Source organism: Aquarana catesbeiana, linkage group LG05, assembly GCF_042186555.1.
Source record: "Aquarana catesbeiana isolate 2022-GZ linkage group LG05, ASM4218655v1, whole genome shotgun sequence".
NCBI classification, from domain to species: Eukaryota; Metazoa; Chordata; class Amphibia; order Anura; family Ranidae; genus Aquarana; species Aquarana catesbeiana.
Window position 1 is genome coordinate 609,966,602 of NC_133328.1, and position 24,110 is coordinate 609,990,711.

Consider the following 24,110-nt stretch of genomic DNA (forward strand, 5'->3'; position numbering starts at 1 on the left):
GAGAGTGCAAAATCTGGTGCAGCTGTGCATGGTAACCAATCAGCTTCAGCTTGTTCTCTTTTTGGAAAACAATAATAAATGCACATGCCATGCATGTCTCCAGCTTGCCCATGCATCCTGTACAGGGTAAGCAGACACAATCTGACAGGAAGCATGAATGAACTACGGCGCTCCACAGTGCCCCACAGTGCCATGGCAGTTCATTGAAAACTGGCAAGAACCTCGTTGGAGCAGGGGATCAGGGAGGTGCGGGGGCCACTCCATTCGTAACATGTTACATGCTGAATATGGGTGTAACATGTGACATTTTACGAAAGGTGAACTTATCCTTTAAGCTTTGACAAAAAAAAAAAAACTGGAAGCTGATTGCTTTCTTTGCAGAGCTGCACCAAATTTTGCACTCTCCAGTTTTAGTAAATCAGCCCCACAGTGACAGGGTAACCTATATGAAAGAGGGACATGGAATAAGTTTTGCTGGCTTTCACAAGTTATAAAAGCCATCTTGCAGTGCCTGCTCTTTTAGGAGTTTATAAAAGGAATACGGGTTTAGAAATGTTAACAATAAACCATTATAAAGTGTCAGTGTGCACTGACTGCATTCTGGTGTTGTCAGTGGACCTGTGCCAGGAGCTTATTGTATGCTGTCATAGACTGGCAGCTGTGTTCCCCATCCCTGACTGTTCAAACACCATGTGCTTCCATTTGAGGAAAGCCATAGATGTCAGCTTGACACATTGTGTCCTGGAAAGCTTTGTCTGCTTTTGAAATGTACCATTAATGCTGTTGAATAAGCGTAATCCCATGTAATCATCGATGTAACAGTTCTGTTCTTGATGGCGTTTTGAAAAGGCATATAGTTCTAGGTGAGGCTGTAATAGGAAAACCTGACTCCTCCATAATTTTAAGCAGCTATTTTGTTATGTAATACCTACAGAGCTGAAAAGAATGGACAGCTGTACTAATTAATATGAGTCCTATGGTCACAGCATACACTTTCATTTCATAACATCAACATTTTACAACAGTATTTTAATAGTACATATAATACAAACAATATTTATTTCTGACAGTCCAATATAAGCTTACCTGAAAAATCTCCTTTCATGTCATGAATTCTGTCTGTCTGCTGGCCGTCTCTTTCCACAGCTTCCTGGATTCCCTGCATGCTTTGCAGCTTCTCAGTTTCTAAGGACTACCTATCCCATGGTACCCCACTTGTACTGACTCCGCCTCCTGAAACTCCTCCTCTCAATACCTCTGTAGATCAGAAGGCAGGCTCTGTGAAAGGTGTGACACACAGCAGTGCCTACCTACAGGGCCTAGTGACTACGGGTCACAGCATTCAGGGAAGTAAATATGTGGGGATCTGCACAAAGTATATTTTCATGCTTCAAGATCATTCAGAATAGTAAGGGTAGGCTGGAAACAACTGAAATACAATGTGACAATTAATATATTGACTTTGAATTTTGACCATAGATATGCTTTAAATGACCCCGTATTTATTTTAGAAACTTCGGTGGCAAGGACTCTTGCCTTCCCAGAATCACAGCCTGTCTTTGTATTTGCCTCTGTAGTTCCCTGGAGAGAAGAATATAAACTGGGAAAATATTATTATTATTATTATACACGATTTATATAGCGCCAACAGTTTACGCAGCACTTTACAATGTAGAGGGGGGACAGCACAATTACAGTACAGTTCAATACAGAAGGGACAGGAGGGCGCGGCCCGTAGAGCTTACATTCTAAAGGGAGGGGCTGAATGAAGGGGATAGCACAAGGCTGACCTCATCTGTGATGCCTCTGATGTAGATACAAATGGCTGATGTTCATAACAGAGGTCATATACTTGCAGATGTCGACCCCAAAAAAAGAGAAAGGCAATATGGTGAAGTATTGCGGAGCTAAAAAATCACTTGCGCATCATAGCGTTACTCGACGCGTTTCGCCCCTCCCCCAGGGCGTCAGCAAAGGACTTAACATCCAACCCATGGATGTTGGGATACACCTTATATATCCCAACATCCGTGGGTTGGATGTTAAGTCCTTTGATGACGCCCTGGGGGAGGGGCGAAACGCGTCAACGAAACATCCGGCTCATGTATAACCAGAGACGCTTCTTCCTGTTTCCGTAGAACGCACGCTGTAAGCGGCGATCGCGGAAGTTTTCTGACATGCCTGATTGCAACCGAGGATTCTGTGAGTAGCGCTATGATGCGCAAGTGATTTTTTAGCTCCGCAATACTTCACCATATTGCCTTTCTCTTTTTTTGGGGTCGACATCTGCAAGTATATGACCTATCTGTTATGAACATTAGCCATTCATATCTGTATCTACATCAGAGGCATCACTTTACAACATCCATGGTGATTGACTGACAGCACAGGCTGAAGAGATGCTGTTTGCTTTCCAGTGAGGCTGCTATTAAAAGCCCTGTGTAGTAGCCCAGCTGATGGTACTTATTTAGGATTATTTATCAGCAATATATTATCCTAACTTTGTTAGTACACAATATATATCTCACTATTTCACCAGCAATTGGGTAGCACCGATTGCGTATCTATTGAAATTTGCACTCTATGTATGTGGTTTTTGGCAAGTAGCAGCCGATTTGTGTATTGCACCCACTGTATACCTACATTCACTACCTATGTCATTTATGGATTTACGTTTAGCAATATTGCACAGAGCACTTTATATATAGTATATTCATGGTGTGGTTATATATATTTTTTTTTACCAGCGCTGTATGTGTTTTGCTTTATATTTTTCAAGTATTAGTACTTATTTATTATTTGGTTAATTGTCGCTAGCGCTGCTTTATTCACATATTTTCTGACCTCATCTGTGTTTTGCTGCTCATTTACTGTCCAGTAACAGGCTGGTCCTTGACCAAGCTCTAAACAGTTGAGAAAATAAGTCAAGTCAGAAACTGACTATGCTGTCTAACAGGGTTGTCTGCTTTAAAAAAAAAACTATAATTTAGGTAGTGGAACACTGATGCCAAACCTGGTGGAGGTTCTGAATAAATTAGATGATCGCTATAGTGTGGTACCTTTCTACTGCCCAATGGGATTTCAGTGGAGTCCCTTGAAGAATCAACTTGTATGGCGAGAGAGGATGAGAGCACCAAGCCAAAGGGATTGATTTAGATACAATTTTTTTTTTTTAATCTCAATAAAAGTACTGTTATGAATTGGGAGTAAACACGTTTCAGGGGTCATACACAAATCACAATTAATCAGGGCTTGGATTTATTGTGCAAGGGGAATCTGGTTAATTGACCTACACCCCTGCTCTTCCACTATAGATCTGACAACAGCTTGGAAAAACAGCTGCTTCACAATGACCGTTGTCTCATATCTAAGCAATTTCCCGAGACAAGCGGAGGCAAAGAGGATTGCAAAGGCTGACTTGTCTACCCTCCTTCTGTATTACTCTTGCTGCTGCTTTAACTGGGAAAGTGCTCAAAGCCAAGACAAGCTAACCTTATGAAGCAGCCATCTCTTTCCTAGCTGTTGTCAGGTCAGCCAAAGCAGGCAGGGGTTATTAATGCAAGTTAGACCTCATAGCTAGAGTTAGGAAGCAGCTTGCAACATGAGAAAAGGTACTACATGTACCATATGAGACAAACCAGTAAAAAAAAAAAAAAAAAATGATAGATTTTTCTTTAAACCTTTAGATAAAAAAATGTATATGAAAGCAGAAGTAGTCGTGACAATTCCCCCAATAGGACTCCATGCCATAGATACTGGGAAGTTGCAACTTTTCACTATACAAATGAAGTTTAGAACAACCTTTCCTCCATCTATACTCCAGTGGTTAAGATAGGAAAGCACCCTAGTGAAAAATAGCATTGTCCCGGTGCATGTAATAATATGTTGGAGACTCAGGTGCTTATGTATTGTCACGGCAGCCTCCAGAGATATACAAAGCTAGCGGGTGCTTTTCCCTACTCTTATAGATAAAATTTCAGATATGAATTGACTGATACTTTCATGTGGTTGTATATATTTTAAGTTGAAGACCCTTAGGCCAACAGAAATGTGACCAAAGCTTGCTTGGCTCAGTTGTTGATGCCAATGTTCTGATGGAGTTGGACATAGACAAGCTCCTCATTATCAATAGTTCGCTGAATTCGGTTACAAATTCATTTATGATGAATATACACTAATAGATCAGCATTATGGGTGTTTTTGCCATTTTACTCATATATGTATTTTGTTAGAATCTAGTTCATTCTATGTTTCCTTTTTTCCTATATGCAGTTAAAGCGGAGGACACCGGAGGAGATCCCGAATTTAAAAGAACTTGTCCAGGAGCGGTATTCTACCTTGCAGAGCAAGAACACCGACGACGAACTGAGGCAGAGTGATAAATTTGTTCAGTTCAAAGAGCAGCTGAAAGATCTGAGGAAGCAAAGTAAGGAACCCTCAATTTTGTTGCTTATTACTTTTTTCACCTGTTCTCGAGGCACCCTTTGGAATCCTCCATTTATCCGTGGTTCCTGGGTCTTTCTACCCATGAATCAGAGGTCATTATTTTGGGACTCTCCAGCTGTTGCAAAATTGTAAAAATTAGCAACTAATGAATATGTCATACTAGTACATTGTCTGTGAAGCTTCATGGTTGTCTACATTTGTAGCCGGTTGAATCAGAATCGGGAATATGTGCACCTTTGTGATGGCAACTAACAGTGATTGGCTTTTCAGAGCCCAAACCTTTTCGTTGAAACGGTACTGACAAGAAGCCGAGCACGTTAACAAAATAAAATCCTGAAGCTACAGGAGTTACAACAGGCAGTGTGATATTCCGTTGTATTGGGGGAAGATCATTCCCAGCATCCCTTTGGATTTGTTCACTCCTTTCCCATTCTCTAGGATATTGTTGGTTGTGCACATGCACATCTAGAACCTTATTTCACCACCCACTAGCGAGGAACTCCACGTATTCTTGACTTCCCTTATTTATTTTATATAGAGCGGGATTTATTAATGATCACAGTCCTGAGAGATTCGAATTTTAAAAACATGGACCCACTGGTGGTCTTCTCACAATAGGATAATATCATGACACTGTAGCACTAAAGGGTTCCAGAGAAACCATACAAACTGTCAATGCTCAACCTGGACTGGATTGTTGGGTCAATGCAGCCCTCCCAAGATCGAGAAATTGTGCAACTCTATAAACAAAATCAAGCAAAAAGGGCACAAACACCTAGTGCATTATCAACAGCACTTTATTGAAGGATAAAAAGAGTATAAACTTACATAAGCTTTGTACATAAACCGAGGAACCGAAGGGTCTTACACATACAATGCAGCTCTTCTGGTTCAAAGTATGTCATAATACTAGCAAATGCATTTCAGGTGACAAGCCCCCTTCTTTCTGAAAAAGGGGGTATGTCCCCGAAACACGTCAACTAGTATTAGTACTAGTACTAGACATGCTTTAAACCAGAAGAGTAGCATCATGTTTAAGACCCTTCGGTTACTTGGTTTATGTACAACGCTGTTGCAACATTTGCTTTTGTGAGTATGTACTCTTTTTAATAAAGTTGATAATGCACTAGGCGTTTGCGCCCTTTCACTTTGATTTTGTGTATAGACTCACTTGTGGTACGGACAGAGGTTGAGAAACACTGACCTAAAGGAGTATAGGCAACTGTTTTTCCTTATGCTTTCTTTCCAAGTTTGAAGATGCTGCAGGTGATTTTTTTGTATGCATAAGCTAGAAAATGTCAACTAGTTAAACACTGAGGATTTTCAGATGATAACTGGAGCAATGAGAAGGTAAACCACTATATATGTAGATCTCCTTGCGTAAACTTATATTTTAGGCTATGCCTAGATATAAACAGTGGATTAAAGGTATTTTCCACTGTGCTCTAGCAGTGGACCTTCGTTTCAGATTTGACATTGGGTGGGTTTTCCTACGCTATCCCCATTTATGGTAATTCTTGCTTTTGTTTACATTGTGTTAGGACTTATTTGCTTCAGATATTTTCCAAAACATGTGTTAACATGAGTCGCCAATACATTATCAGGGACATTACGTTTTTGAAGGGCTCCATTCAGTTGATATGAATAGAAAAGTGGACAAGTCAAAATTGCAGCATGCAGGACTTATTTCCTACCCATAGGAATTGTGTTTATCACAGGGGTGTCCAACCTTTTGACTTTTCTGAGCCACATTGGAAGAAGAGGAATTGTCTTGGGCGAAGCATAAATTACAATAACAATAAAGACAGCTGATGTTCAGAAAAAGTCAGGCAGATTACAAATGAACGATCACTGATATACAGTAGATAATGTACCTGTTTCCTTGAACAATCTTCCTTCATCCACAACTTTTCTTTTTTGGGGTTCTCTTTTCTTTTTGCACAGCGATGTGGAAGCCATGTGGGGAGGTTGTGGGGCAGGGGGCTTTGGGAGGTAGCACTCGGCACCACCCTAGATACAGCCATGTGGCATTTACTTGCCTGGTGCTATTGGGAGTCCCTGCCTTCGCTGCTGCCGGTGCTAATACAAACTCGGCAGCCCCAGCATCTCTCTGAAGGTACCTGTGCCTGGATGCTCCTTGTCATCTGCTGTGCTTGTACGGCATCCCCAGTGTCTCTTTATAAGTGCATGTGCTGCCTAGTGTGTCCTTGTCAACCACTGTGGCTTTTATGCTTGCACGACGTCCCTACAGACATGCCTGGGCCGCATGCTGAACTTTTTTGGGCTGCATGCGAGCCATGGGTTGGACACCCCTGGTTTATCATATGTTTTTATTTTTATGGACATATTGTTATACAGCAGACACCTCCATATGCCTGCATGCCAGGTCATCTTTCTTCTGAGTGTCCCATTTTCCGGGCATCAAATACTGGCCGAGTGCCCAGAGCCTTATTTGGTGCTCCTTAGCTGTACTATTTTCCATTCACTAGAATCTGTACATCTCCATGAACCTTTAGACACAAACCAGATTTAGAATTCTTGAAGTTTCGCTCTCTGAGGCCAACATTTAATAGCCAGTCATTCTGCAGTAAAAATAGTTTACAATGATTGTTATGGAAGGTTCTCTCAGGTGCATATCATAATCGTTTTCAGCTCCACCTCTTAACCAAAGGATTTTTTTTTGCTGAAAAAGCTGCATGGAGCAACTATTGGTCAAAATATAGCCCTGAGTTGCATATCGTAAACACAACTCATCTTGCCTTGTAATGTTAATCCCGCTGTTAAAAGAAGGCGGTAAATGCTCGCTTTTTCTGGTGCCTGTGCCAGCAAACACCACACCTATCACTAGAATTGTCCTTCAAACTCTGATAAGAAACTGACACTTGCAGGGTGTCAATCTCTTTGGTCCCCCACATTGCCCATTGGTTCCACCCTCCAATCTCATGTCACTGCAGGAGAGACTGTTTATGTGATATTACAGTAAAGAACCAGCAAGAAGTTCTTGAGAGTACCAAGGAGATCGACACGCCTGGAAGTGTCAATTTAGGTTAAGATTTCACTGCTTCTGCTGGGACTTCTGAAGATTAATTGCTCTGCAGTACCTGCAGCTACAGAGGTTACCCAGCGACTTTTAAAGCTCATTTACACACTTGAATATGTAAACATATGAAAGTTCAAAGCCTTTACTCTGGACCAATGAAGCTAGAAAAGGCAAATTAAGCTGAACTTTTGATTTTTCCCTAGTAAACAAAAAGTAAAAAAATATTATATTTATTATTTTCTTTGCCAACAATGCAAAAAAAAAAAAAAAAAGCTAGATGCGTTGTATGTGTATTTGTACTGCGTAAACTGTGATTTGTTGTTTCTCTTTTTCTGGAAAAGCTTCAAACTGTGACTTTTGTTTCTATAACCCCTTTAATGGGCCGTATCTCTGCTTTTGTGTGAAAAACCACTTGCACGGGAGTTACAGTTTACAAGTTATTGCAACACCTAGACCTTTGATTTCTCTGCTCTGTCGTGATGTATTGCTGGAAAATATCTGGCTTGCCAGCATTGTTTATTACACAGGATCACACTGAAGAAAGCATGACCAATTTTTGTTCAGTCCAATTATATAGATTATAGTGCATTTGCTAGGCGAGCCTTACTCTGCAGACTCTGTATCTAATTGAAGTGAAAGCTTTGTGTGCAAAGAAACAGGAAAACCGTCATGGTTTTTGGTCATTTTTATTTAGTTATGTTCGAAACAAAGTTTTTATAATCTATTTTTATAATTATTTGTATTTTTATAAAATTCTTCATTTATAAATCTACCTACAGTACAGAGTTTTTACATGTATGGTGCATCTTCTAAGAAAGCCCAACACAAGCTTTGCACTAGACCTTTCCTGCAGATCTAAAACCTGGATGGAGGAGGGTGTGTTTCTCTTCTAAAGCCAGCCATACATTTATTTATTTATTACAGGTACTTCTATAGTGCTATTCATTTACGCAGCTCTTTATATAAATATGATGCAGTCACATCAGTTCCTTTCCCTCAAGGAGCCTACAATCTAAGGGTCCCTAACTCGCATTTATACATACACATACTAGGGCCTATTTAGACAGATGCCAATTAACCAACCAGCTGGTGTTTGAAGTGTGGGAGGAAACCAGAGTACCTGGAGGAAACCTGCACAGGGAGAACATGCAAACTCCATGCAGGCAGCGCCATGTTAAGATTTCTTTCATTCAGCCACACTGACTGGATGGAAGCAATCACTTGATCCTCCAAACCAGTGGTCATCAACCCTGTCCTCAGGGCCCACTTACAGGCCAGGTTTGATGTATTACCTTGGGGAGATGCAGACTAGAATAGTACAATCACTGAGCAGCAAATTATATCACCTGTAATATATTTCAGTTATCTTGCAAACCTGGCCTGTTAGTGGGCCCTGAGGACAGGGTTGATGACCACGGCTCCAAACCATGCTAAATAACGTGGATGGAGGAATCTGCACTGCCAGCTGTTGTATTCTGGCACTGGTACCTGTAGCTGTCAAAAAAACTGGAACAGTTCCTGCATCTGGTTGGAAACAGACGCTGTTCGGCCAAGTGTTTTCCACCCAGTTTTTTCAACAAAACTGAAAAATGGTGAAGTACCGGACTCTCTCTCGCTAGCTGGAAGGGTAAATATTGAATATTAATGGAAGTAGATCACATTTAATTGACTAAGGGACACTATTGCGATGCATTGGGGCCTCTGACGAAGTCCTGAGGTAACGCATAGGCCAGCATTACAAATGACACCAGCACATTGGGAGGAGCAGTCTGTTTGTGGCTGTGAGAGCTGGAAGGAGAGCAGTACGAGTAGCATCCTCCACATTACCTACAAAATGATCATTTCTAGTGCGCTTTTTTTTTTTTTGGTGTTTGTTATTAAAGTGATATTAAAGTCTTGTTTTTTGTTTAAAAAAAAAAAACCAAACATGTTATACTTACCTGCTCTGTGCAGTAGTTTTGCACAGATCAACCCAGATCCTCCTCTTCTCCGATCCCTCGCTGGCACTCCTGGCCCCTCCCTCCTGCCGAGTGCCCCCCAGCAAGCAGCTTGCTATGGGGGCACTCAAGCCGAGCCATTGCTCTGTATGTCCATTCAGATATAGAGCTGTGGCTCGGCCCCACCCCCTCTCTCTCCTCATTGGCTCATTGACTTTGACAGCATTGGGAGCCAATGGTACCCACTGCTGTCTCAGCCAGTGAGGAGGGAGAGTCCCAGACAGCCGAGGCTCTTGTTGAACATCGCTGGATTAAGGTGGGGCTCAGGTACGTATTAGGGGGGGCTGCTGCACACAGAAGGTTTTTCTTATCTTAATGCATTAAGATAAAAAAAACTTCCGCCTTAAAGTTTAGAATCTAAACTTTGTCTTTAACCACTTCCCGCCTGGCCTATAGCAAAAATGACGGCCGGGCGGTGGTTCAGTTATCCTGACTGGGCATCATATGACGTCCTTCAGGATAACAGCCGCCGCGCGCCAGTGGGGGGGCGCTCATCGCGGCGATCGGTGGATTAATAATAAATAGCTTCAGCCAAACACTAACCATGAGTGAAAGAAAAGTTTTTGTTTTATCATTCATATTCTCTGAAAAATCACCAAGAAATCATAAATTCTGCCAGGGTATGTAAACTTATGAGCACAACTGTATCTAGAAGGGGGTAATCCTTTCCAATGACCACTAGTGTAAGAAACTTTCTTCCAACTGACCATCACACTGATGTATCATATGGTAATTTTTAGCAAAGATTCCCTGAGACTGGAAAGTTATTTCAAGGGTTCCTCTGTGTTGGAAAGGATGAGATAGACTGGCGTACAGTGTGTGTATACCTTTTTTTTTTTTTTTTTCTTTTTTTGGATATCCCCGACAAGATATCCAATCGAATCCCACCCCCCATCCTAGTATAGATAAATTCTTTCAGAATGTCCTTTTGGCTTTAGCGGAGATGACATTGGAACTATTGTGGGATCACGTTGCCATTTAGAGGCTCTCATATTCCGTTGTCTCCACGACTCAGGGACAAGGTTGTTGGAGCTTCCTGAGATGTTTATTTTCTGACAGCCACGGAAATGTAAAAAGGAACGAATTATACAAAGGAGGAAGCATATTGATGTTCAGCAATTAAGAGAAAAAAAAACACATCAAAAATAGAAACCGTGCATTTTTCAAAGCCATACCACTCGTGTGTTCAGCTCTGTCGTGACTGCACAATACCTGCCATTATCATGCCACTTTTATCAACAAAAGGAGAGGATCTGTGAAAGGTTAGCACACCAACAGGAGAGGATGGGGGCGGCAAAACCACCTAGCGTGTTCAACTGCACTTAGCACGACTTTCTAAATTTTACTGAAAATCGTCAACACCATAATAGTCACTACAGTAATAATAAGGATATACTGATTTACAGCATGCACAACAGAAGATGCTAGAATAATTAAAGTGCACCTGTCACCTACACAACTCCAGACAGTTGTCACATACTTGAAATTGCTTCCTCCTCCAAGTGACGAAGGATTTAAAGGGTTAGCTTACATTTTCAGAAAAAAATGAAAAGGTGAACTAACACCCTGCATCTTATCCATTCCCATTTCCCCTCCCCCTCGTCTCCACTTTGCTTACCTCCATGGGGCGAAGCATTGTGTTGGAGAGAGCACTAGGCTGACTTGGTTGGTCACTGGTCCTGAGAGGGTATTTGTGTGGGCAAAAAGAAAGGAATGCCTTCCAGTGGATAGTGCCCAGTGATGGATGTTAGTGATGGGCCCTCTCGGGGATTGAGCTGCTGCCTTTTTTGTGTGACCAAAAGGTCCTTTCAGCATGTGGACTTAGATAAAAAGGAAGGAGCACCCAGTGTCCAGAGAAATTTGACTTCTAAAATCTGGTTCATGGATCTTTATTTGTTTTCTATCTAAATTGGCAACATGTACATCAAGCCAACACGGTTCAGGGGAGTAGACTCCCCCCTTCAGGGCTGTTGCTGCGTACTATTAGATGGGAACGATTCCCATGAGCGGTTATGTTGGATCAAGGTCTCTGAACGGGAGAATACCGGCTTTTGTTGTATAGGCAGATTGGTCAAAGCAGTCACATGCTGGTGCTGACCAATGAGAATTGCTGTGATCCATCCTGGACAGAAAGAAGGGGAAGAACAGCAGGGATTTTAAAATCCCAGACCCGTGCACTGGCACTGACAGTTAATCAACCACAAAGGTAAGGGGAGGTGGGTAAGGAGAAGGTGTAGGATGTTCACCTTTTCAAATTTGTTCTGAAAATAATGTTTTTTATGTCATGGAGATGATGATCCAGCATAGTAAAATTTAACTTGCTCTACTGTCCTGTGGGAGCTAGTGCTCCATTACTCTTCTTTCCTTCCCCACAATGTAAGGGGATACCCCTACATCACCACATACAAGGTAGGACCAGTGGTGGGTGCTGGTCCTTCATTGTACATGATGATGTCGGTGAGAGGGCCCAAGAACAGCAGTCGAAGAGTGCCTTCATGAGAATCAGTTTTCACAATGGGAACCAGCATGAAGTACCATGGAATAAGGTCAGGGATGTTTTGCTCTCTCGCTCTCTCTCGCTCGCTCTCTCTCTCGCTCTCTCTCTCGCGCTCTCTCTCTCTCGCGCTCTCTCTCTCTCTCTCTCGCGCTCTCTCTCTCTGTCTCTGTCTCTCTCTCTCTCTCTGTCTCTCTCTCTCTCTCTGTCTCTCGTATTTTCTGAAAGCGAGGTCTCAGGAGTGGCATTCCTCATACTTCTTTAGCACAGGCTTCCTTTAGAACTTCACAAGTTGCACAAAAAGATTGCAAATTCCTTCAATTGCCATTACATTGTTAAAAATATTAACTGAATCTTCCCAAAACCTTGTCCCAATATTTTGAGAAAAAAAAAAGAGAGGATCAGAGTGTGGTTGACAGGCCAGGTGAAGTTTGTTTCAGTAATTTTGAAAATCAGACAACACGTTTCAGGTGTTTCCAAAAGACCCCCTCCATCAGGGCTTGACGAAGCTGGGCAGGAATTTGAAGGTTTGGGGGAAAAAAATTGGGGGAATTGTGGGGCTTAAAGAGGAGTAAGGCCAAGGCTCTTTTGGCCTTCTCCTGTTGGACAAATGATTGCACTTTGTTCTGCATTCCTATGACCCAGATTCAGCCAACAGAGGGCTAAGGTCTACTGTCAGCTGACGTCACTCAGTTGGTCCAGACTCTGGAGGGATCCTGACCTTAATGTATGGCTCCACTCAGATGCCTAGGCGACAGCTGGCTCAGCCTCTCAGCGCACCGCTGAGAACCTGAGCCAATTGCTCCCCCTCCCCTTCTATAGCTGGCGCTGCAGTGAGCACTGGAGGGGGTAGAGCAGAGAGCCGGTGACTGACGGTCACCGGCTCTCTGCTCACTAAAGACCCAGAACTGAGCGATCAGCGTTCTTTGATGAGTTTGATCAGTTGTTGGTCTTAGAGGTGGCGGGGGAGGGGGGGGGGCAGATGCACCACTGGACCATGTTGCATTCACCTAGGTAAGCATGATTGTATGTTATTTTGAAATCCCACACTTCCCTTTAAAGTTTTCTAATAGCACACCACCGCATGGTGTGAACAGGGCACACAGGAAACAATTGGTTTCTATTTGCCATCACGTTGAGCCTGCATTGATCAATACACGTCAAACTAGCTTACTCAATGGACATTGTGTCAACGAGCCCGAACGGTGGCCAATACGCACACTTTGATTTTTTTTTTTTTTTATTATTATTCAGATCGATGTGTGATTTGATCAAAGCAATCAAATCTGCAAATAATGAAATAATTTCCCTTCTGATCAATTTAGACTTAACAATTTGAGCAGATTCTGAGATTACATGGTGGAAGTACAGATGCGTTCAATAAGTAAATTGCAATCCTATTTTAATTAATCAAAATCTACTTTGTCATGTGTGGCATATCAGTGGAATGGGTTAATGACTATAAATGAATTATTCCTATTGGAAGAGATCGATTGAAAAAGAGATCAATAATTTATCGAAGCGTGTATGACCACCATAAGACTGCTATTGATGATCATCACATTGGCAATGCCAATCTCTAGCTCTTTTCCCTCCTGTCAGCACACCTCTCCTTTTTGTTATGAGCTTACAGTATGCCTTCTTACTGCGAGCCTGATTTCAACATTTGGCTGATGTGAGACCGTTCATGAAGGCAAGCTTCAGATACTAAAGTTTATAAGAAAATTAATGCGTGTTCTAATATAATTTGCCTGGCGTTTTGTGTCTTAAAGTAAATTTTTTGTTTTTTTTGTAATTCTGCATTTAATCCACTTTAAGGAAACTAGTACACTTTGTGTTCTTTTACTAATTCTGCATTGAATCCACTTGTCTGCTGCTGTGGAATCTTCTTTTATTTCTTAGGTTCCTTGTAAAAACAAAGGAGTGCAGTCCCCCATGTAGACAATGAAGAGTCTGCTCTACTTCCTCGGCGGTAATAATACGGGACACTGAATACGGATGGAGAGCACACAATGGCCGCTCTCTCTCCCCAGTTATCATTGATTTTCAAACATTGCGTAAGCCGAGCTCATGCTTGTAATCGCCGAGATCCGTGTGTTTACGGATGTGTTGCACGGCGGTGTAGAGTTACATCTCCGTGAATGCAGGATGATGAATGAGGGTTTTGTTATGATCTCTGCTGCTGTGTAGCTGGGTTTTGTGGCTTGGAAATGTACACAGGAGCTTCCATTTGTGAATGATCCTCCAAGCTTGTGCGTGAGAGGCCCTCCCGATGGAAAAGACCGTGTACACTGCTCTGCCGGGGGCCAAAACAACTCCAGGAAGGAAGCTACGACTAGTTTAAATAGGGGCCATTCAAAGCCAATGACAAGCATCTTTAATACCTTTTACTCTCTGCGGTCCCAAGAAGCAATCAGAAGAATTCAACCAACTGGCAGTATTAAGTTCCAACTCTAGGAACAACCTAGAAAAACTACTCGTACAATATCGCAACCCCCCCCACTCAGCACCCCCCCTCCACACTGCAAAGGTTAAGTGCTCACTAAGCCCTGCCTGGTTCATAGTAGAAATCCGTGATCCATGCGTGTTTCTCGAACCATGTTAAGATCGCATTGCCCTTGCTTTCTGCAGCAGGTGTCAGTGCAATGTTACCGACATCCCTAAAGCAAGTCACAAATGCAGTGTGTTTGCCTGCATCGGATTGCATGGTACAAAACTACCACATGATCTGGTTATAGTGCGTTTCCAAATTTCATGCCTGCACTACTTTGGTGTGATGCGGTACGATTTGATCCCATTGAAAGTGAATGGGCTTAAATTACACCGCTGTCAGGGGTTGGACTTGAACCTGGGACCTCTGCTGTGTCTGGCAATGACTCTTGATGAGCCACCTGGAATGCTGGACAGTTCCCTGGACAATTCCTTGAATGATCCTGCCTTGAATCTTGTTTGTCTTGAACCTTGAACTCTTTGCTCCTCCCATGTACTTCCTGATTTAAGCCATGCCTCTGCACTTCCTGTTTGCAAGATTATTGTGCTCTCTCCTGCCAATATCTCGCCTTTGTCTCTTCTGCTGCCACCTGTTTTTTCGCTACCATTCGTTAACGACCTTTGACATGTTCCTCGACTACGCTTCTTATTAATCCCAACCTGCAGCCATTTGTTACTGACCTTTGGCTTGTTTACTGACTACACATATCTAGTACTGGACCCTGACTTGCTCACCTCCTGGTGGGGCGATCATGAGGATCTTGACTTAGTACTAACACTCAGCAAAACCCATCTCCACCATCAGAAGCTCTGGTGAATACTGGTTTGTACTTAGACCCCGCACCTCAGTTCAACCTGTGTCATCAGCCAGGGCGACCTGAATGTATACCTGTCCCACTTGTGGGTGGGTGCGGCTCCACTGCTATAGCTACTGTCCCCTGAGACCGACTGTGACAATGGCAGTGAATCACATGAGAATTGCACAGGAATGCGGTGCGCATTCCTGTGTTATTCATATGTGATTCATGATGTGAACTCAGGCTAACTCTAGAGAAAAGGACGAATAAGGTGTAATACTTGCCTTACCCCTATTCCCAGAAATTTCTGGCGCTCTCCTCCACTCTGGGTTGTGGCGGTCTCACACTGTCCTCATGTACAATGACTATTTGCCATGCATTGTGCTTGATGAGGTCATCATGCGACCAGTCCTCCAAAGCCACCTCATTAAAGCAGAACTAAAGTCATACTTAAAAACCTGCAAGCAGGCAGGCTGTTATTTGTTAGTTGACCTCAATCTGATAGAACACCTTTGGGATGGATTAAAGCAGAGACTGCGAGCCAGGCCTTCTCGTCCAACATCAGTGCCTAACCTCACAAATGTGCTTCTGGAAGAATGGTCAAACATTCCCATAGACACACTCCTAAACCTTGTAGACAGCCTTCCCAGAAGAGGTGAAGCTGTTATAGCTGCAAAGGGTGGGCCAACTCAATATTGAACCCTACGGTTTAAGACTTAGATGCCCTTAGAGTTCATGTGCGTGCAAAGGCAGGTGTCCCAATACTTTTGGAAATATATTGTACATACCTTTTGGCAGATAAGGCTGCTTTCTTATTTGTTTCTTTTTGTATATAGCTGGTTGCCTAGAGTTTGGCTTTAAAGCACTATGTAAACTGTTGGCGCTATATAAATCCTGTATTATAATAATAATATTAAAGCCCAATTCCAGGAAATCTGAAAATCTCTTGCAGTAGGGCTGCACCTTTCCTACAAGGGTTAAAGGGTAAATCCACTTTACTGGGGAAAAATATAGCTTCTACAATTGCTAATATGACACAAGTCATATTATAATTGAATGTTATTAAAAATTACCTTTCCCTATCAATCTGTGATTTTCTGTGAAATGCAATGTGTCTACCTGGAGGCGTTCTGTACACAGATCTCTCCCCAGAAGTGTCATTTCCTGATTGTGTGATTGGCTCACTGATTTTCCCAGAAATCTGCACTAAGTCAGATTGCGTTCTGCTATGACATGCTGTCACTCCACAAAGAATAGGTGAGGTATGGGCAGAGGCGGATGATCCTGCTATGGTGAATGGTGAATGGGAGGAGGGTTGAGTGTGATGCTGGATAAGTTTCACCTCTAGAGGAATTCAGTGACCATGTTAAAGTACAGCAAAATGGCGCCCATCCGCACACTGTGTCCCCTCTAAAAGTCTCAAATGCCTTGATCTGTTATCCCAGCTGACTGGGCACACAGTTTACAGAGTGCTGTTTGGGTTGAATACTGACTCATCAGACGCACGCAGGACTACAACAAAATGACACCCATCCACATTAGCCCATGTGCTGAACTTCTCTTTATAAGAAATGGCTTCAGCTTGGCCTTCTATGCATGAGTCAAAGTGGTTGTAAACCTTTGTGTTTTTTCACCTTAATGCATCCTATGCATTAAGGTGAAAAAAAAAACACCCCCCCCAGTTTTACTTACGTGAACCCTCGACCTTGATCCACGTGGATGCGCTGTCTCTCTGCCCAGGGTTCTCAGCTCTTGATTGGATAGATTGATAGCAGTGCAGCCATTGGCTCACGCTGCTGTCAATCAAATCCAATGACGCGAGCGCCGGGGGGGCGGGGCCGAGTCCTGCACTCGACCTCTATGGACGCCAGATACTGGACTCGGGAGCGCGCCAGCAAGGTAATCCCCTTCGGGGAGGCACTTCTTTGAGGGGGTTAGATGTGGGGAGGAGCCGCAAGGGCCGCCGGGGGACCCCAGAAGAGCAGGTTCGGGGCCACTCTGTGCAAAACGAGCTGCACAGTGGAGGCAAGTATGATATGTTTGTTATTTTTTTTTTTTTTTTTTTTTTAATTTTTACCCTTACAATCACTTTAATCTCACTAATGCTTTTCACACACTAGGGGCTTAATCTAAGGGGCTACAGTCCAGACCTCTACAATTGAGCCCCATAGTGGACGAAACATGTTAGAGGGGGTTCTCCAATTGGTAGGAGACCAAGCTGAAGCCATTTCTTACAAATAGAAGTTCTGCTTATGCCCAGACAGTGTGTGGATGGGCGCCATTTTGTTGTAGTCCTGGATGCGTCTGATGAGTCAGTATTCAACCCAAACAGCACTCTGTAAACAGTGTGACCAGTTGGCTGGAATAACAGAATGGAACATTTGAGTGGTATCCGTTTTATTTCATGTCAGTATGTTGTCACTCTCCATAGGAAGGACGGCCATTACTGTCATTTCTGGCAGGATCACCAGGTATTTGTTACATAATGGAGGCAGGCATGTTATTTTTTTAACAGTTTACTGATGCATGCATACAGCCTACCATTGTGATTTTTTTCTTCTGCCTGACATTGTACTTTAAAAAAAAAAAAAAAATATATATATATATATATATATATATATATATATATATATATTCTTGTGCCCAAATTTCTACTTGTTCTTGTGCCCAAAGTTGTTATTAGACCTTGGTGAGGCTCTTGAAGCTTCCTCTGTGTGCTCTGTGTACTATCTCTGGGAAGCTGTCACGGAGGTGGAATGCATTTGGTTATGCTAGAATGCTTCCGTATACATAGGACCAGAATAGAAAGAAAATAATCAATGTCAGGATCTTTACTGCACTAAAGACTCGCGTCAGAGCCTGAACATGAATAACTCTATTAATACTAGTGCTGAGAAAGCAAACAGTCTCTGCCCCTCCGGGCCTGGATCATCTTGCCAAGACTGATCGTCACGCTGCCTTTTCCCTTGACCTGAATTCTTTTGGAGGATTTATGTAATAATGGTAATGTGAAATAATTTGCAGTTACCCGCAGCTGTCGGTCACAAATCAGACTCATGATGCAACCAATAAGAAATCAGCTTTCAAAGACTTTTTTTTTTGTGTGATAGTATTGGATGGACTCTGGAGTGCCATTTATCAACCGCATTGCAAAAAACACACACGGCATCCAGTACCCTTGTGAATGGGCGTGATAGGGCGGTCACTGGACAACTCAGAATACAGTCCCATTGTACAGAGTACATGATCCCCATGACTAAGCTCTGAAGGGCTGAGCAAAACGCCCAGGGGGGCGTGGCCTGGTCAGAATCCAGGCTGGGGTTGCCACTCATCCAAGGCACAGCACGGCACGGATGTGCGGCTGTAGGGAGACCTTTCTGTGCCTCAACCCACTGTACAGAGCCTATCAGAGTGGCTCTGTAACATGTGATCACTGTGAACCAATCACAAGTGTCAACACAGCAAGTGTTTACAAACATCCAGCTCATTCGCAATGGAGGAAGGGAAATAGGGAGAAGGGGGGGGGGGGGTGCTAAGTGTTTGCAAAAATGCAGAAAGGAGAATTGCATCAGTTCACAGGTGAAGGGGGGGGGGGGGTGGAGGGGGGTTAAAGTGCCGCTGACCACCAAAGATTGTTTTGTTTTTTTAAGTTGGGAGAAGGCGTTTAAGGCTTTGTTCACACCAGAGCATTGTGGGAGTGTGTGCAAAATTGTTGGCTTTCCTGCAAAGCACAGAAACGTGCTTCCTCTTTGCAGAGATGTGTTGATACCATTGATTCTTAATGTGGAGTTCCGATTTTTTTTTTTTTTTTTATAGTCAGCAGCTACAAATACTGCAGCTGCTGACTTTTAAAATATGGACACTTATTTGTCCAGGGCGCCCGCGATGTCGACACCCGAAGCCGATCTGTCCCTCGGCTCTCGGGTGGAGGCACCGCCATCTTCAGTAAGGGAATCAGGAAGTGAAGCCTTGCGGCTTCACAGCCTGGTTCCCTATCCCACTGGTCCCTGCTGTCTTCTGGGACCTGTGTGTCACCCAGAAGACGGCGGGGGGGACAGAGGAGGCGCCGGACATGGCGTAGATATCTGCGGATACTGCGGCTATCTATGCCCGGAAGTGGGAGCAAATACCTGCATTAGTCAGGTATCTTCTCCCCCTCCACCCTGAAAGGTGCACCGGGAGGATGGGGAATCCGAAAAGCGAAAGTTCAATTTTTGGGTGGAACTCCGCTTTAAAGAGGAACTTGTAATAAAAACATCTTTGCCATTCTGAAGCTTCCCTCCAACCACTTTGCATATTATTTTATATATACTGTGATTCTGTACTTGCCAAATATGCTGCAGAAATCTCCCTCCACTGAGTCTGGCTGCAACCATTTTAACTGTGGGTAGCTGAAGCTGCCTGCCTGTTCACTTCCTGGATTTACACAGACACACAGAGGCACACCTCCAGCTCTGCAGCTCTCATTGGCCCTCTTATGACTCACCCCCCCCTCCCTTCCTGGCAAACTCTCATGAGAGTTAGAGATAGAGCTGTGCATGATGCCATAAGCCTAGGCCAATGACTAGACAAGAAACAGGAAGTGGGCTGTATAAGGTATTTACTGGCAGAAAAAAAAATGTTTTACTATCCAAAGTTATAAACAACAAGGGCAGAAGATTTAATAAATCGAAAGTTAAAAAAAAAAAATGACTGAAGGTCCGCTTTAATACCACCCCCATGTGTCTTGCACCGCAACACATATCCTTACTGCCCACAAAATGCAGCCACATACATGCATTGCAAGCGTTTGCAGTGAGTTGGTGTGGCAATTATGGGTTTAATGCAGTCGGTCAGAAGGCATTACATCGCCTCCTCACCACGTGTCAAATGGGGATCGCTTTTTAGAGGCTCAGTGGCTTTGACGCAAATCCAAACTTAGGATCCCTGGTGCCCGGTCTGTGTGCCCCTTTAGAGTTTGAAGCGTGGCGCTTGGGCCGCAGCAGTCAGTAGAGGGAGCATTGGTTTGTAAAGGGTTCCTTCATTGTAGTAAAGCCCCCAGCGGTTTCATATAACATGCCCCCCTAGTCTTTGACACTTTCCTAAAGCATGAATTCCGTCTCCAACCTCTCCAGTAGAACAATCTCTGACTATTTCCTATAATAAGTCTTCAGTCTGTGACAGTTTTCTGTAGCATTACCTGGAAGAAATAATAAAGCAATAAATAAAGTACAGCCCCCCCACTGCACTTTATTTTTTTTTTTTTCATTTGTTATTTAGGTGTGAATCCCTATTCGTGTTTTAGGTTTTGGGGTTTGAGATTGAAATGGTATTAGCTGTGCAGGGATTGGGGGGGTTTGTTTATGTAATGATTATTATATGTGGTCCTTTTGGAGACATTAAGGGCCACATTTGCATCCCCCTTTACCTTGCAAGTCGTCAGCCCTGCTTAGGGCGATTGCAAAACATTGATTTTACTGTGCATATGTGTTCATGATGCATTTAGAAAGCATCTGGTCTGTGCAAGCCTTAAATCACAATTTTATGAATGCAAACTGGCAATAGTGAAAAACCAAGTGTTGTATATTACCACTGGGTGGCAGTCTAGAGGCAAAGCTTGTTGGTCCTTCAATGGCTGTGAAAACTGTACATGGTCAGCGAGGTGCCGTCAGCCTCCTAAGTGCTGTTGCATTTTTTTTGCAGATGGGATACTGGCAATCACTACAGACATTAGAAGCTTTCAAGTTAATGCTATGAAAACCATCCATTCACTGCCTGGTCAGAAAATGTTGCCCGCAGAGCAGCCAATCAGATCCAAATTTGTCCAAAGATGCATAAAATGTGGCAAGTGGCTGCGGGTTTCCACTTTTTGCATAAAAAATATGTTATGATCGGGAAAGATTTTTTTTTTTTTTTTTAATTATTTGCCTTCATTAAGGCTGAACTGCAGGCAGATATAACAGGCTTTAATAATGGCAGTTCTGTAAAATTTCTTACATCATTAAATGTCATTTTTAAATTAGAGCTGCACGATTCTGGCCAAAATGAGAAACTTTTTTTTTTGCTTTATATAAAGATCACGATTCTCGCGGCGTAACATCATCTTTCCCATTATACAAAAAAAATTGGGCTAACTTTACTGTTTAGTTTTTTTTAATTCATTAAAGTGTATTTTTTTCACAAAAAAATGCATTTGAAAGACAGCTGCGCAAATACAGTGTGACATAATATATTGCAACAACCACCATTTTATTCTCTAGGGTCTCTACTAAAAAGAAATATATATGGTTTGGGGATTCTTAGTCATTTTCTAGCAAAAAAATAATGATGTTAACTTGAAACCAACAAATGCCATAAAAAGGTTTAGTCTTTAAGTGGTTAAACTGCCCTCATTTACAGACCGACGTTCATTCCTTTGATCTAAAGCAGGGATCTCCAAACTACGGCCCTCCAGCTGTTGCTGAACTACACGTCCCATGAGGCAATGTAAAACTCTGACATTCACAGACATGACTAGGCATGATGGGAATTGTAGTTCCTGACCAACTGGAGGGCCGTAGTTTGGAGAATCCTGATCTAAAGGACATAACGTTGCAATGTTTATAGTTAGTTCAGCAGCTGAGGAATGTTGTGATACTTTGCAGACTGTTTTTTTTTTTTTTTTGACAGCTGTCGGCTTTAGCAGAGAATTCTCTGCATAGAAAGAATCCGGAAAATGCTTTGTCAAGATCGCAAGGGGGGGAAAAATTGCGATAACGAGTCTTAACGATTAATCGTGGAGCTCTATTTTAAATGCAGTCTACAGAATTTGACATTCAGCCTTTTACATTCTACTGTACAGTCTGTAGATCTCAGAGACAAGGAGGGAGAAGCAGCACACAACTTGCTGCAGTGCAAAGAGCCTTGTTGATAGGAGGAGAAAGCAGGGAGATGAGTGCTGCTTCTCTTTTCACTGCCCATTCATAGGGTGGGGGTGGGAAGGGGAATCTGTGGATGAAAGTTAAAATGCAGAAGAGAAAGTTCAGGTCCCTTTCCTAGCTAAACTGTGCTGTGCTGCAGAGCTGTGTAAATGTAAGGCACTAAAAGAGGTCTCATAAATGTATGTAATTTGTCTATTTAGCGGTTTGTCTGGATAGCAGCTTTGTAAACGCTTTTTTTTATTTTTTATAACAAACCTGTTAAACTTACCTGCTCTATTTAGTGGTTTTGCACAGAGCAGCCAGGATCCTCCTCTTCTCGGGTCCCCCCGCCGGTGCTCTTGGCTCCTCTCCCCTCCAAGTGCCCCCTTTAGCAAGCCGCTTACTCTGGGGACACTCGTACATGCCTGTTTCCTCCTCACTGACTAAATGACAGCAGCCGGAGCTAATGGCTTCCACTGCTGTCTCTGAGCCCCTGAGGAGGGAGAGAGCAGAGAGGGCGTCTGCTCTTGTTCCCAGCGCTGGATCGAGATGGGGCTCAGGTAAGTATAAAGAAGGGGGGCTGGGAGTTGTACGCAAATGGTCATTGAATTTCAGTTCAGAGAATGAATTAAGGTAAAAACACCTTCAGCCTTTAGAACCATAAGCCCCGTACACACCTAAGCATGTCGGCATTGTGAGCGTGACTGCACGCTTCTGCCTGCTATTCCAGTACTGCAACAAAATTTACAACTTGCTTGCGGTGCCATTGTTTCTTAATAGCACCCCAAACGCCACGTGATTTTGCCGTGTAAAAAGACGCGCAAAAGCTGCAGCTAAACATGCAACATCAAACGGGCCTGTCTCAGTGCCAAAATTTGGTACATGAACTTATTTGGCATTTTTTTGGAGCCCCATTCAAAATGAACAGTGCCCCTCCAAAAACACGTCACAAAAAACATGACGCGGTAGCGTCGCTCAGGTGTGAATGAGGCCTAAGTAAAAACTTCAGTAAGAATTGTTATCTAAGCTGGCCAACCTATGTCATTGGAGCCTTTTTGGAAAGAATATAGTGGGAGAATTGATGAAAACTGGGGCGGGCAGAATCTGGAGCAAACTATGCAGGCAACCAATCAGCTTCTACCTTCAGCTTGCTCAGTTAGGCCTTGTGCACATGGGTGTATGAATTTATGCCCCAAATTTGATGGATTCTTCAAAACTTGGTAGGAAAAGTGCCTCCAGTGTTGTGAATGTACACACGTTTACATGCATGTGGAGCGTCAATTAATTCTAATGGCCAGAATATAATTCTTATTCTGGCCATTGGAATACATTTCCTCGCATGCGTACGCCCGTAAATTATGCGCATAAGCTCCTCTCTGAACGCACCTTTAGTGGTCATGTAATCCTCTGGCATCTCTGTGCAAACTGTCGATGGCTGGGAATTTCCGGGAGCAGTCTTGTAGGCACTCTATTCTCTCCCCTGCAGCAGCTGCTCACAGTCACAGGGGAGCTGGAGGTGCGGGATCACCTGACTGGAACAGATTATATAGAGGTAACTACACAGATCTTTTTTTTATACAGGATATGCAGGATAGGTAGGAGGAGGGAGTAGGGAAAGTTTTCAGGAAAAATTAGACTTAGGCCCCTTTCACACTGGGGCGGGAGGTGCGTCAGCGGTAAAGCACCGCTATTATTTAGCGCAAGCACTATTTTTAGCGCAGTAGCGCCTGCAAACCGCTCCAGTGTGAAAGGGGTCTTAGGCTCTTCTTCCACTTTAAGCAAAGATAACGGCTGATTGGTTGCCATACAAAAAAAAAATATTTTATTTTTGGTGTGTGATAAAGGTCTCATTTTCTGGAGGTGTGATTGGTTCTGTGATGAGCTAAAGAGGGAATCGGAAACGAGTTCTGAGGTGTTATGAGAATCCTATCAGTCATAACAGTCTGGAAGGGGTAAAAATCCACTTAA

At 43.1% G+C, this 24,110-nt stretch overlaps 1 protein-coding gene across 2 annotated transcripts in view; it reads left to right on the forward strand.

Annotated features, from left to right (window-relative positions):
- NSMCE2 (NSE2 (MMS21) homolog, SMC5-SMC6 complex SUMO ligase) overlaps nucleotides 1–24,110 on the forward strand; it is a 422,041-nt gene that overhangs the window by 217,028 nt on the left and 180,903 nt on the right. For both annotated transcript variants that reach the window (XM_073632235.1, XM_073632234.1), the window contains one exon: nucleotides 4,273–4,426. In XM_073632235.1, coding sequence (XP_073488336.1) covers nucleotides 4,273–4,426 — 154 coding nt within the window. The remainder of the gene's footprint in view (nucleotides 1–4,272; nucleotides 4,427–24,110) is intronic.